This window comes from Trachypithecus francoisi, unplaced genomic scaffold (assembly GCF_009764315.1).
Source record: "Trachypithecus francoisi isolate TF-2019V2 unplaced genomic scaffold, Tfra_2.0 Lachesis_group12, whole genome shotgun sequence".
NCBI lineage: Eukaryota > Metazoa > Chordata > Mammalia > Primates > Cercopithecidae > Trachypithecus > Trachypithecus francoisi.
The window spans coordinates 107,135,975-107,150,809 of record NW_022681457.1 but is presented as its reverse complement, the minus strand read 5'-3'; the positions used below and the strand labels follow the sequence as shown (position 1 = coordinate 107,150,809).

Here is a 14,835-nt window from a genome sequence, read left to right as displayed (position 1 = left end):
CAGGCTGTGTTCTGCAGACAAGAGTGTTCCTGAAAGGAGTGTTCTGTAACCACCATGCGTCAGAGGCATTGTGCTCAGTAGCCTTCTCGGGGTCTTTAATACGGCAGAAAGCATTGTGACTCTGCAGGCGGACAGGGCCAGGTATCCAGCATTTCTCAAACTTGACCAATAATCAGACCTTCCTGTCATTCTCCCTTCAGAACACAGTGTAGTGTGTGGTTGAGAGAATATTCTGGAAGCCCGCAGGCCTGGGTGTGGCTCTGGCAGCTTCCTGTACTTGCTGCCTGTTTCCTCTCTGAACCTCGATTTTTTCCTCTCTCGAGTGGGGAGAGGAATCCCCAGCCTCCCAGGTGGCTGAGAATTAAATTGTGGGATGGAGGTAAAGCGGTTCGCACAGGGCCTGGCCCTTAGTGGGCATCCAGCAAATGGGAGCCAGTGTTCCTGGCAGGGGCTGGGTATGGGGCAGGGGAGCAGGAAATCTGACTTGGCTGCAGGAGGGGAGGAGGTGGGAGCAGGATCGTTGAGAAACTGAAATGCTGTGGAATCTTGAGTGGGGCAGAGGACGGAGCTGAGTCTCCTTCCATAAAGGCGTTTTGTCCTGGAGTAAATTCACAATCTGTGTTACCTCTACCACATCTTCACTCTGAGGGCACCTGGCTTCTCTCCTAGGATCTCAAGAAATTAGCTAATTAGGCTGGTCTGCCTAGAAGGCAGAGGTCAAGTGGGTCTGTGAAGCTGTGAAATGTGCAGGGAAACGAAGTAGCAGTCATCAGTCCTCGCTCTGCCTTCCCTTTTCCTGAAATAGGCAGTGGAAGTGCTGCAGGGTGTGGCACATGTCATCATTTCATGCCACAAATATCTACCCCAAGATACTTGCCCGAGGTGCCCTAAGGAGCTCATGGTCTAGGGGGGAACTAGATCAGCAAATGCAGAATTAGAATAGGTGACTGGGGAGGGGCCAGGAGGGTAGAGGACCCACTGATGCTAGGAGGGAGGACCCAGACGGGAGTAAAAGTAGATGATGGCAGAGCTGCTGGCTCTTAAAGGAAGCCTGCAGCTCTCCTGGCAGATGCTGGGCTTGGGAAAGGACATTTTAGGAGAGGGAGTTGGTGGAGGGGGCCATTCAAAAGGACCAAAGAGTTTTCTTGGGAGGTCTGTTTTAAGATTTTAGTCTGAGTCACATCCTAATTTCTACCAGGGTGATTGAGATGCATGAGATTGACTTGAATTTGTTCCAAACATGCTTTTCAAAAGTGAAACTGCTTTTTAAAAAATTCTGTTTTTGTTCCCCCAGGTAAAACAAGTTCGTGTCATTCTACCATTTGTCTGGCCAAGGGCCCTCTCTGGTTTTCACTTTTTAAAAGTCTTTCCTTCTCCATTCCAGTTCCTGGACCCTCCCGGTGGGAAGCCACGTGTGTGTTGTCCTCAGATATGTGTGCATCTGTGTAAAATAAGCAGGCGTTTTGCCTTAACCGACATCACTAGTCTCATGCTATTTAAGTCCTTGTTTTACATCTTTACGATATCCACCCCACACTGTTTGAAAGCTCTGTCTGCGCTGCTGTGAAGTCCACTCACAAGAGCTCTCCATGGATGCATTCCTGGCTCAGCCTCTCCCTGAGCGATGTCTACTTTGGTCCCCTCTCTGGTTTTCCACTTCATTAATGATGCTGTAGAGAACGTCCTTGTAGAGTCCCATCACAAGGTTGGAGGACCGTGGTTTCTCTGGGGGGTGTGCTAAGGTTTGGGAAATGCCGAGTCAGCAGGACATGCACATGGAATTCACTGTGTTCCCAGATGCCTTTCCAGCCAGTCCCACTGGGCTCACTCCCGCCAGCGGGGTTGGGAGCTTCCTTTTCCCTGCATCTGCGCCAGCACCTGTTGGCGATTGTCTAGTTTTGCTAATCTGATATGTTTAAAACATCTCATCCCTTTACTGTGTGCGTTGCTGATCCATGTATGGTTGAACATCATCTCCTTATATGCTTGCTGTTTGGATTGCCAGTCTCTGAATGGATGAGTTTATACGCTTTGTCCATTTCCTCATCTGTTTGTCTTTTCTTTTTCTTGTTGGTTTCTAAGTTCGTTCCGTGTCATTTTTAGATGTTGCTAGTATCATCTCCCATTTTGATGTGTTTCTCTTAAAGGTATCTGTGTGTTTTCACTGAACAGAAATCTATTTCTTTGTTGCTTCCTCTCTTTTTCTCTGGCCTTAGAAATTGTGTGTGTGCCTTCTGTCTTGTTTTTAGAAGTCCTTCCCTTTACCAAGGCCAAAAAAATTCTCCCACAATCTCTTCCCTTAGCTTTATAGTTTTACTTTTTATATTTAGGTCTTTAATCCATCTGGGTTCTGTTCTGTGTTCTCTGTCTGATAAGCACACAACCTCATTTTTCTCTGTACTGTAAATCAACTCCGCCCCCGCCCCCACCACCTACATCCATCCTTTCTCCTCCAGTTTCAGGAACCACCTTTATGGTGCTGAATTCAGCTCTTCACACACAGGAGGTTCTATTTCTGAGCTCTCTCTGCAGTTCCGTTGGTCTGTTTTTATATGAATGCCTTAGCTGTTTCTATTGTTGTACCTCTGGGACATCTCTTAATGCCTTGGAGGCCAGAAGTTTTACTCTTCTTTTTCATGATCAAGCAATTGGCAGACCCTTTTCTTCTTCTAGACAGTTTTAGAATTTATTGACCATATTTTCTTTTTTTTTTTTTTTTTTTTTTTTATTATACTTTAAGTTCTAGGGTACATGTGCATGACGTTTATATCATGTATAACTCCCCAATGCAATCCCTCCCTCCTCCCCCCTCCCCATGATAGGCCCCAGTGTGTGATGTTCCCCTTCCCGAGTCCAAGTGATCTCATTGTTCAGTTCCCACCTATGAGTGAGAACATGCGGTGCTTGGTTTTCTCTTCTTGTGATAGTTTGCTAAGAATGATGGTTTCCAGCTGCATCCATGTCCCTACAAAGGACGCAAACTCATCCTTTTTGATGGCTGCATAGTATTCCATGGTGTATATGTGCCACATTTTCTTAATCCAGTCTGTCACAGACGGACATTTGGGTTGATTCCAAGTCTTTGCTATTGTGAATAGTGCCGCAATAAACAAACGTGTGCATGTGTCTTTGTAGTAGAGTAATTTATAATCCTTTGGGTATATACCCAGTAGTGGGATGGCTGGGTCATATGGTACATCTAGTTCTAGATCCTTGAGGAATCGCCATACTGTTTTCCATAATGGTTGAACTAGTTTACAATCCCACCAACAGTGTAAAAGTGTTCCTATTTCTCCACATCCTCTCCAACACCTGTTGTTTCCTGACTTCTTAATGATTGCCATTCTAACTGGTGTGAGATGGTATCTCATTGTGGTTTTGATTTGCATTTCTCTGATGGCCAGTGATGATGAGCATTTTTTCATGTGTCTGTTGGCTGTATGGATGTCTTCTTTTGAGAAATGTCTGTTCATATCCTTTCCCCACTTTTTGATGGGGTTGTTTGCTTTTTTCTTGTATATTTGTTTGAGTTCTTGGTAGATTCTGGATATTAGCCCTTTGTCAGATGAGTAGGTTGCAAAAATTTTTTCCCATTCTGTAGGTTGCCTGTTCACTCTGATGGTAGTTTCTTTGGCTGTGCAAAAGCTCTTTAGTTTAATTAGATCCCATGTGTCAATTTTTGCTTTTGCTGCCGTTGCTTTTGGTGTTTTAGACATGAAGTCCTTGCCCATGCCTATGTCCTGAATGGTACTACCTAGATTTTCTTCTAGGGTTTTTATGGTATTAGGTCTAACATTTAAGTCTCTAATCCATCTTGAATTAATTTTCGTATAAGGGGTAAGGAAAGGATCCAGTTTCAGCTTTCTACTTATGGCTAGCCAATTTTCCCAGCACCATTTATTAAATAGGGAATCCTTTCCCCATTTCTTGTTTGTCTCAGGTTTGTCAAAGATCAGATGGCTGTAGATGTGTGGTATTATTTCTGAGGACTCTGTTCTGTTCCATTGGTCTATATCTCTGTTGTGGTACCAGTACCATGCTGTTTTGGTTACTGTAGCCTTGTAGTATAGTTTGAAGTCAGGTAGCGTGACGCCTCCAGCTTTGTCCTTTTGACTTAGGATTGTCTTGGCAATGCGGGCTCTTTTTTGGTTCCATATGAACTTTAAAGCCGTTTTTTCCAATTCTGTGAAGAAAGTCATTGGTAGCTTGATGGGGATGGCATTGAATCTATAAATCACCTTGGGCAGTATGGCCATTTTCACGATATTGATTCTTCCTATCCATGAGCATGGTATGTTCTTCCATTTGTTTGTGTCCTCTTTGATTTCACTGAGCAGTGGTTTGTAGTTCTCCTTGAAGAGGTCCTTTACATCCCTTGTAAGCTGGATTCCTAGGTATTTGATTCTCTTTGAAGCAATTGTGAATGGAAGTTGATTCCTGATTTGGCTCTCTGCTTGTCTGTTACTGGTGTATAAGAATGCTTGTGATTTTTGCACATTAATTTTGTATCCTGAGACTTTGCTGAAGTTGCTTATCAGCTTAAGCAGATTTTGGGCTGAGACAATGGGGTTTTCTAAATATACAATCATGTCATCTGCAAACAGGGACAATTTGACTTCTTCTTTTCCTAACTGGATACCCTTGATTTCTTTCTCTTGCCTGATTGCCCTAGCCAGAACTTCCAGCACTATGTTGAATAGGAGTGGTGAGAGAGGGCATCCCTGTCTTGTGCCAGTTTTCAAAGGGAATTTTTCCAGTTTTTGCCCATTCAGTATGATATTAGCTGTGGGTTTGTCATAAATAGCTCTTATTATTTTGAGGTACGTTCCATCAATACCAAATTTATTGAGCGTTTTTAGCATAAAGGGCTGTTGAATTTTGTCAAAAGCCTTTTCTGCATCTATTGAGATAATCATGTGGTTCTTGTCTTTGGTTCTGTTTATATGCTGGATTACGTTTATTGATTTGCGAATGTTGAACCAGCCTTGCATCCCAGGGATGAAGCCCACTTGATCATGGTGGATAAGCTTTTTGATGTGCTGCTGAATCCGGTTTGCCAGTATTTTATTGAGGATTTTTGCATCGATGTTCATCAGGGATATTGGTCTAAAATTCTCTCTTTTTGTTGTGTCTCTGCCAGGCTTTGGTATCAGGATGATGTTGGCCTCATAAAAAGAGTTAGGGAGGATTCCCTCTTTTTCTATTGATTGGAATAGTTTCAGAAGGAATGGTACCAGCTCCACCTTGTACCTCTGGTAGAATTCAGCTGTGAATCCATCTGGTCCTGGACTTTTTTGGTGGGTAGGCTATTAATTGTTGCCTCAATTTCAGAGCCTGCTATTGGTATTGACCATATTTTCTAAAAACCCTGCTGTAATTATTATTGAAATTACATGAAAATGTCTACACTACTTTAGGGAGTTAACATGTGACCAATGTTAACATGACAGTTGCTTTTTTGGGTCATTTTAATAATTTAAAACTCTTCTCCATACAAGTCTTGAGCATCTGAGTAAATTTTAAAATAGTTCATATGTTTTCATTGATAATATGAGTGGGATGTCATTTTCTGTTGTGTTTTTTTCTAGTTGGTTATTGCTAGGGCAGAAGAAGGCTATTAATTTTTAAGTTGATCACTTTGAATGTGTTCAGATTCTGTTGGATTTTTTTCTATAAATGATATTATCTTAAATGTGAACAGTAGTGGTCTCTCTGTCTCTTCTTCCAGTTAGTTTACGTGATGTTTCTCCTTTGCCCTACGGCCCTTGCCAGGAGTTTGTTTGATGTTGAGTTGTTGCAGTAGTGGCAAACTTTCTTGCCTTGGTGTCAATCTTGTGTGTGTGTGTGTTTTTTTTTTTTTTTTTTGAGACAGAGTCTTGCACTGTTGCCAGGGCTGGAGTGCCATGGCGTGATCTTGGCTCACCACACCCTCTGCCCCTGGGTTCAATCAATTCTCCTGCTTCAGCCTCCCGAGTAGCTGGGACTAAAGGCACGCGCCACCACGCCTGGCTAATTTTTGTATTTTTAGTTGAGACGGGGTTTCAATATGTTGGCCAGGCTGGTCTCAAACTCCTGACCTCATGATCCACCCGCCTCAGCCTTCCAAAGTGCTGGGATTACAGGCATGAGCCACCGCACCTGGCCACCTTAGTGTCAATCTTAAGAGAAATAAGGTGAAAATCCCCAGATAACAGTGGCATTTGCTGTAGGTTTTACTATGTTGTGTTCATCCAGTCAAAGAAATTCTCTTCAATTCCTTGAGTTTTTAAAAGTAAATATATGTTAAATTTGGTCAAATGCTTTTGCCAATCTATTAAAATAATTTTTGCACTTCTGTGCTAAACTCCGCTCTGCCTAAAAGTACTTATAAAGCTCTGCATGCCAGACTGTGTTGTAGGTGCTTTGTAAATATTTACTTTCTTAATCCTTATGACAGCTCTATAGAGCTAGACACTATTTATTATCTCCTCCTTGCAGATGAGACAAGACACAGAGAGGTTAATTAATTTACTCAAAGTCACACAGCTGGTCAGGCCCATCTCTAGCATTTGCAGTACTGGAGAAGAGTATAAATGGACACACAGATACCAATTCCAGATATTTAAAGCTCTAAAACAGGATAGCAAACTGTTAAATAAAACATCTATCCTCTTATCTGAGAAAGATACATTGATAAAGATAAAATCTACAAGATACCAAGATGGCCAAAGTTAATGATTATTGCACATTTTGGCATTCCATTGTAAGTCTGAGATAGCTGGATGAGTGATAGTCATACATAACTCATAAATTATATATTCCATAAAATGTTTCTCACCTTCAATAAATTCTGATGTAATCAAGACTTTCACATAGTTTGTGTTCTATTGATAGTAGTGATATAAAAGATTAAAAATAAAACATAATTACGCTCAAAGCATACAAAATTAAATTTTTATCACCTAGACATGAAAGTAAATGTAAAAAAAGAATTCCTGAAGCTTTCAAAAAGTTTTTCATCTAAAATTCAGAATTATCTGTAAACATTAAGAAGCAAAATACAAATCAGTAAGAATTTTAAAATTAAATGTATTTAAAACTGAAATGTATTCATGCTTTGAAAATACAGTGTTAGCATTTGGTGTCCATCTAGTTGTCAGCATAAATCATTGGTCTCACGCTTTTACCCTTATAATATCTAGAGATGGGTATATGAAGGGTCGTATGAATTGTTCAGGGTTTCAAAATGTTCCCAAGCTGCAGCGTGGAGCTGTTGTGAACTCTGTTCTAATTTAGCTAATTCGCATACCTCTACTCCCGCAAGGCGGAGCATGAAGAGAAACAAGAAAATGGATGCCGTGCGTTTCTAGGAAATGATTCTTCATTTCGTGGGAATCTGTTGCAAGAGTGCTAAGAGAAAGATGTGATAAGTTGGTTAATTTGTCTTTCGAAGGGCTTTTGCGGCTCAAATCTTCCCTGTACCTCAGAGCCGTGCCCTCCTGCTGTCGGCAGCACTACATACAACCAACTTCCACGCTGTTTAGGTTCAGGTTGCTGCTTGTTTCTGTGAAGTTGAGCCTGGGCTGCTGGGGAGCCGTTTCCCTGGGCCCTGAATGGTATTAGTCATGAGAGTGGACGTGGAGCCAGGAGTTGCATTGTGCCGGCGCTGAGCAGCAGACCCTGGATGACTGTGCGCGCGCGCGCGCGTGTGTGTGTGTGTGTGTTGGAGGGCAGTGGTGCACATATTTATCAGACAATGGGGCTTAGGATAGGATTCCCTTGCCAATCTCCAACATGGGGAGATCACGCCTGGGATTACAGGCGTGATCTCCCCATGGTGGCTCACGCCTGTAATCCCAGCATTTTGGGAGGCCAAGGCGGGCGGATCACCAGGTCAGGAGATCGAGACCATCCTGGCTAACACTGTGAAACCCTATCTGTACTAAAAATACAAAAACAAAATTAGCCAGGCGCAGTGGTGGGCGCCTGTAATCTCAGCTGCTCAGGAGGCTGAGGCAGGAGAATGGCGTCAACCTGGGAGCACCGAGATCGTCCGGACAGAGCTAGACTCTGTCTTAAAAAAAAAAAAAAAAAAAAAAAAAAAAGGATCCTCTCTTACCTGCTTGCCTGGGCTGAAAGGAGTTACCACAGTGGGTAAGGAATGGAGCTGGCTGGGGTGTGACCTCAGGCTGCCTGACTCGAGCCATATCCCCGATCAAAACATCATGTAACTTGTTCTACCATATTGTCTTTAATTAACTCTTAAACTTAGCTAGCTGATACTTGATTTTGCAGAAAAGAGGTCTTCAAACAGTTAGTGATGGCTGGGAGTGGTGGCTCATACCTGTAATCCCAGCACTTTGGGAGGCTGAGGTAGGCAGATCGCTTGAGGTCAGGAGTGAGACTGGTCTGGTTAACATGGCAAAACCCCATTTCTACTAAAAATACAGAAAAATTAGCCGGGCATGGTCGTGGGCACCTGTGATCCCAGCTACTCGGGAGACTGAGGCAGGAGAATTGCTTGAACCCAGAAGGCAGAGGTTGCAGTGAGCCGAGATCACGCCGTTGCACTCCAGCCTGAGTGATAGAGTGAGACTGTTTCAAAAATAAAAATAAAAATAAAAAAATGGTGATGTCTGCTGCTATGGTTTGGCTGTGTGCCCATCCACATCTCATCTTGAATTGTAGTTCCCATAAACCCCATACGTTGTGGGAGGGACTTGGTGGGAGGTAATTGAATCACGGGGTAGTTACCCCCATGCTATTCTCGTAATAGTGAGTGAGTTCTCACAAGATCTGATGGTTTTATAAGGAGCTTTTCCCCCTTTTGCTCGACACTTCTCCTTACTGCCACCATGTGAAGAAGGAGGTGTTGGCTTCCCCTTCCACCATGATTGTAAGTTCCTGAGGCCTCCCCAGCCAAGTGGAACTGTGAGTCAATTAAACCTCTTTCATTTATAAATCACCCAGTCTCGGGTCTGTCTTTTTTTAAGGCGGAGTCTCGCTCTGTTGCCCAGGCTGGAGTGCACTAGTGGTGCAGTCTCGGCTCCACTGAAACCTCCACCTCCTGGGTTCAAGTGATTCTCTTGCCTCAGTTTCCCAAGTAGCTGAGATTACAGATGCCTGCCACCTTGCCCAGCTAATTTTTGTATTTTTAGTAGAGTTGGGGTTTTGCCATGTTGGCCAGGCCTGTCTCGAACTCCTGACCCTAGGTGATCCTTGTGCCTCAGCCTCTGAAAGTGCTGGGATTATAGGCGTGAGCCACTGTGCCTGGCCTGTGGGTATGTCCTTATTTAGCAGCATGAGAATGGACTAATACACCTGCCAAGGGTGTAAGTGGGGAGTGAGAGTGTGTGCTGCATAGGTCATTCCTGACTTAAATCATCAAACTCAGCAGAAGGTCCCTATGATTGTAAAGGCAGACAGAGTGAGCGAGGGAGACTGATAGGGAGTCTCCACAGAGCAGGACTTTGGAGCCAGCAAGACTCGGTTCAAATGTCAGCTTTGCCAATTTCCATCACTACGCCTCTGGACAGTTTATTTTTCTAATTCTCAGTTTTGGTATCTGTAAGGTGGAAAATTGGAAATGCACTTACTTCCTAGGGTCCTCATATGGTCTAAGTGACATCACATACAAACCCTAAGAATTCTGTCAGGAATCTAACCTACCCAAACTGGCTCAAAGGAAACAAGGACATTGATTGATTCAATGAATTTAAAGCCCCAAATGTAGTTCATGCTTCAGGAGCAGTTTGATCCAGAAGTTCATGGTGATGTGCCCTGGCTGTATTTCTCTGTGACATTCTTGGCCCTGCTCTTCTCCATAGGCCTGCCTCTTCCTCAGGCTGTAGTGGGAAACAGTAAAGGCTCTGGTGGTCTCAGAGCTGACACCCACCAGCTGAACACGAGCAAATGGGTCTTTGGGGATCTCGTGTGATAAGGAGTGAGAAAGCGTCTTTCCCAGAAGCCCTTAGTTAGTGTTTCCTCCTCTGATTGGCCTGAGTTGGGTCATATGGTCCTCCCTGAACCTTTACTTTATCAAAAGGTTGGGCTGTACCCCTGAGCAGAGAGTGGGGTGAATACATCCCATTTAGCCCACAGGCTGACATGGGGAAAGGGCAAGACCTGGGTGCTGTTAAACTGGGGAGGCACCGAGGACACAGGGACCCAGCAAATGGCTGCCCCTGACCATTGCAGCCGCCTTCCAGCTAGTCATCCTGCTTCCATCTTTGTCCCCATCTTTTTTTTTTGAAATGGAGTTTTGCTTTTGTCGCCCAGGCTGGAGTGCAGTGGTGCGATCTCGGCTCACTGCAGCCTCTGCAACCTCTGCCTCCTGGGTTTAAGCGATTCTTCTGCCTCAGCCTCCTGAGTAGCTGGGATTATAGGCACACACCACCAAGCTAAGCTAATTTTTGTATTTTTAGTAGAAACCGGGTTTCACCATGTTGACCAGGCTCGTCTCGACCTCCTGACCTCAGGTGATCCACCCACCTTGGGCTCCCAAAGTGCTGGGATTACAGGTGTGAGCCACTGCGCCCGGCAGTCCCCATCTTCTATCCTCAACCCAGCAGCCAGTGTGATTCTCCTAACACGTGGGACAGATGGGACCCACCTCCTGTCTGCTCAGAAACCTTCATTGGCTCTCTCCATCTCTCTAAGGACCAAAGTCGTATTCTTTACAATTTCCTAACAAGGCCCTAGATGGCTCTGTGCACCTCACGCCTCCGGGACCTCACTTCCTCTCCTTCCAGCTCCCTTCCAGCCACACAGGGGCACACCCATTTCAGGGCCTTTGCATTTGCCCAGACCTCTGCCTGGAATTCTCTTCCTGTGTGTGTGTGTGCTTCCTGCCCTCACTACTTTGGGGTCTTGGCCAAAGGGGATCTCCTGAGTCTAAAACAGGAACTCTTTCATCTTCTGTCATCTTCTGCCCCTTACAAGTCTTGGCTTTATTTTTCTTTATAGTCAGTGCTTTATAAAATGCATATATTTTCTTTTCTTTTTCTTTTCTTTTCTTTTCTTTTTTTTTTTTGAGATTGAGTCTCACTCTGTTGCCCAGGCTAGAGTGCAGTGGTGCGGTCTTAGGTCACTGCAACCTCTGCCAGGTTCAAGCAATTCTCCTGCCTCAGCCTCCCGAGTAGCTGGGACTACAGGTGTGTGCCACCACGCCAAGCTAATTTTTGTATTTTTAGTAGAGACAAGGTTTCCTCATATTGCCTAGGCTGGTCTCGAACTCCTGACCTTGTGATCCGCCCTCCTCAGCCTCCCAAATTGCTGGGATTATAGGCATGAGCCACTGCACCCGGCCAAAATATATATATTTTTCAAACAGACACAGACATGTAGATACACCCTCCACTCCAATGTCAGCTTCCTTAGGGCAGCCACTGTTGTCTTGTTCATGGCTGTATCTGCAGAGCCCTGTGCAGTGTCTGGTACATAGAAGATGCTAAGTATTTGTTGAGAGCTGTAGTTCTAACTCCACTGCCTCTTCCTTACAGCCCACTGAGGGTCTCCTCTCTCTCACCTACCTGCCCACTCTTGTCCTAGGGACAGGCTGGGAGGCTGTAGGGACAAGATGTCACCTACCCTGATGATTCGTGACATGTGTCCTGGACATTGGCGTATCTACTCTGGTCCTTAGGAGTGGCTGGTTAAAGGCATCTTCCTGCTTCCTCCTTTTCCTCCTCTTTCTGGGCTGCCAGGATCTTATTAGCCCTGTTTACACAGCCGGGATGTCGAGCGATTAATTTTTAATGGCTTGGTTTATTGCATGTTTGAATGGTTTATTGAGTAATTCCCACATTTAAGTGATTAATTCTCCAGAGTTCAGAACGACTGGTTAGTTTTACATTAATCGGGGTTTCTAAATGCCAAGAGACAATCAATCAATCCTTCCTGCCAGGGAGAGTAATGTTAAGATACCTCAAGGTACAATGAGGTTAAGAAAAGGCATAATTAAAACCCTGTCCTGCCCTCATGCAAATTTGATGTCTTTCCCTCTGTTTCTCCTTCTCTCTTCTGGCACTCTCCCCACTTTCTCAGTTCAGCCCTACCTGAACCCGGTTGCTCTTTAAGAGGTGCAAGTCTCCCTTTGTCCTTGGGGGCTCTGACTTCCCTGGTAATGAGGCCCAGTCCAGCTGCTGCTGGGAGTGGGACTTGCTTAGCTCTTGGCCCCCAGGGAGGGGACTTTGAAGCGGAAGAGGCCTGTAGTGGAGGTTCCTGATTTGCAGGGAAGCTGGGCCACGTCCTCAGGATACAAAGTCCAGTCACACCTTGTAGCCAGACAAAGCCCAGGTGGACCTCAGGGAGGATGTCTGCACAGGGAGCAAGGGAGGGTTTTGGGATGGGATTTTGCCTTTGGATTCTTCCACGGAGCCCTGTGGCCTGCTGGGCTTTGAGCAGGAGAGAAATGGGAGCTGATTTTGCATCTGCAGGAATCTCCTATTATTACTGTAGCAAATTACCAAATGCAATGGCCCCAAACGGCACAAATTCATTATCCTGCAGTTCTGGAGTTCGGAAGCACGGGATGTGTCCCACTGGGCTACAGTCAAGGTGTTGTCAGGGCTGCCTCCTTTTGGGAGTTCTAGGGAAATATCCATGTCTTTGCCGTTTCCAGCTTGTGGAGGCCACTTGCATTGCTTGGCTCATGGCCCCTTCTTCCATCTTCAGAGCTGGCAGCATTGCTGCATCTGCGCATCTTTCTCTGACTCTGGCCACACTCTTCCACATTTAAAGGACCTTTGTGATTACTTTGGGCTCACATGGATAATCCAGGATGATCTTTGCCTTCTGAAAGTCAGATGATGAGTAATCTTAATTCCATCTGCAGCCCTCATTCCCCTTGATCTTGTAATCGGACATAGTCACAGTTTCCATGGATTAGGACATCAGCATCTTTGTGCTGTGGGGACTGCAGCATTGATAGGATGAGAAACAGGGTGGCTGACAGGTTGGAGGCACAGACCCTGGAACCTGATCCTTTGGGTTCAATCCTTGCTCAGCTCCTCAATAGCTGTGGGGACGTGGGTAAATTTCCCAACTGCGCCTCAGTCTCCTTATGTATGAAACTGAGGCAGATGATAGTACCGACCTCCTAGAGTTGTGCTGGGGAAATGAGGAGTGAAGCAGTTGGCCTGGTGTTTGGATCATAGCAAGTATGTCGTGTTACATGCGTTTATTGTGGCACTGTTCACAATAGCAAAGACTTGGAACCAACCCAAATGTCCATCATGATAGACTGGATTAAGAAAACGTGGCACATATACACCATGGAATATTATGCAGCCATAAAAAAGGATGAGTTCATGTCCTTTTGCAGGGACATGGATGAAGCTGGAAACTGTCATTCTCAGCAAACTGTCACAAGATCAGAAAACCAAACACTGTATGTTCTCACTCATAAGTGGGAGTTGAAGAATGAGAGCACATGGACCCAGGGAGGGGAACATCACACACTGGGCCCTGTGTGGGGGCGGTGGGGAGTTAGGGGAGGGATAACATTAGGAGAATTACCTAATGTAGGTGATGGGTTGATGGGTGCAGCAAACCACCATGGCACGTGTGTACCTATGTAACAAAATTGCACGTTCTGCACATGTACCCCAGAACCTAAAGTATAATAATAAAAAAAGTACGCTGTGTTAGCAGCAGTAGCAGTGCTGATACCTATAAAATGAGATGGAAACTGGAACGACGTTGCCTACTTCAAGAGGTTGTCTAGGATTCACTGAGAATGTGGATAAAAGTGCTAAGTGGAAAGTTCCTTGCAAGATGTTTACAATCACAGAGCAATTTATAAGGGTCCAGGATGGAGTCTCGATGAACAAACTCTGGAAAGCTTGTGTGTGCAAACATTGCGCAGACTTGAGAGACAGAAGGCCGTAGGTACACATTAACAGGAGGCAGATGGCAATAAGAGCTCAACAGACCAATGTGAGTGAACACATTAAGGTCTGTACCCTTTTTCCTTCAAATGTTATTGTTAGTCCTTTCATCTGTGAAAGACAGTTATTCTCATCTGAAGACTACGGTTTAGAGAGTTGCTTAACCTCAGGCCACATAGCTAATCATGGCAGTGGTTAAGAGCTTGGGCTCTGAACCCACAGGTATGGATTTGAATCTTGACTGCACTCAAAGGTGGGTGGCGTGGGGACAACTCCTTCGCTTCTCTAAGCCTCATTTCTTTATCTATAAGCTGGCGATGATACTATGCCCTCATCATTGGGTTTTTGTGCAGAGTAAATGAGAGAGATACTATGTGGGAAGTACCATACCCAGTGGCTGGTTCTTAGTAAGTGTGCTCAGCAAAGATTCTGCATTCGTGGTGGTCTGTGGAGGAAGGAGTTCCCGTTTGCAAGTTGTCTGGTGTTAGAAGCTTTATGGAGTGAAGGTTTGGTGTGGATCTTGAAGAACTGAGAGGCATGATGGAAGTGAATTTTAGGCAGAGAAGACATGTAGAAAGGACAGAATTCTCCAGCAGCAAATATTCCAGTGTGGCTTTAGCTTCAGGTGCATGGAGAAGATGGAGAAAGTTGGCCAGAGCCTGGTGGACTTTGTGTGTCAAGCTAAGTTTAGGCTTCAACTTGTTGGCAGTGGGAGCTGTTGAAGAGTTTAGAGCAGGAAAGTAACCAGAAGCCTATAGAAGAAATCCATGTTTTAGGGACACGGGAGTGCAGCCCATATGGAGCTATTATGCCGCCAGCAAACCAGTGTATTTTTAAAAATTTATTCATTCAACACAAACTGATTTAACAAAAATATGCCAGTTATGTGGTAGAGATAGGGAAGTCAAATACAAATATGATGAACTTGTCTTCCTGGAGCCTACATTCTGGTGGTGCTTCGGAGAGG

At 44.8% G+C, this 14,835-nt stretch overlaps 1 protein-coding gene across 1 annotated transcript in view; it reads left to right on the top strand.

Annotated features, from left to right (window-relative positions):
• Nucleotides 1–324: 324 nt before the first annotated feature.
• Nucleotides 325–14,835, top strand: part of ACTL8 (actin like 8) — a 32,159-nt gene continuing 17,648 nt past the window's right edge. Inside the window, exon 1 of the mRNA XM_033228885.1 lies at nt 325–379. Within this exon, the coding sequence (XP_033084776.1) occupies nt 374–379 (6 nt within the window). The 5' untranslated portion in view covers nt 325–373. The remainder of the gene's footprint in view (nt 380–14,835) is intronic.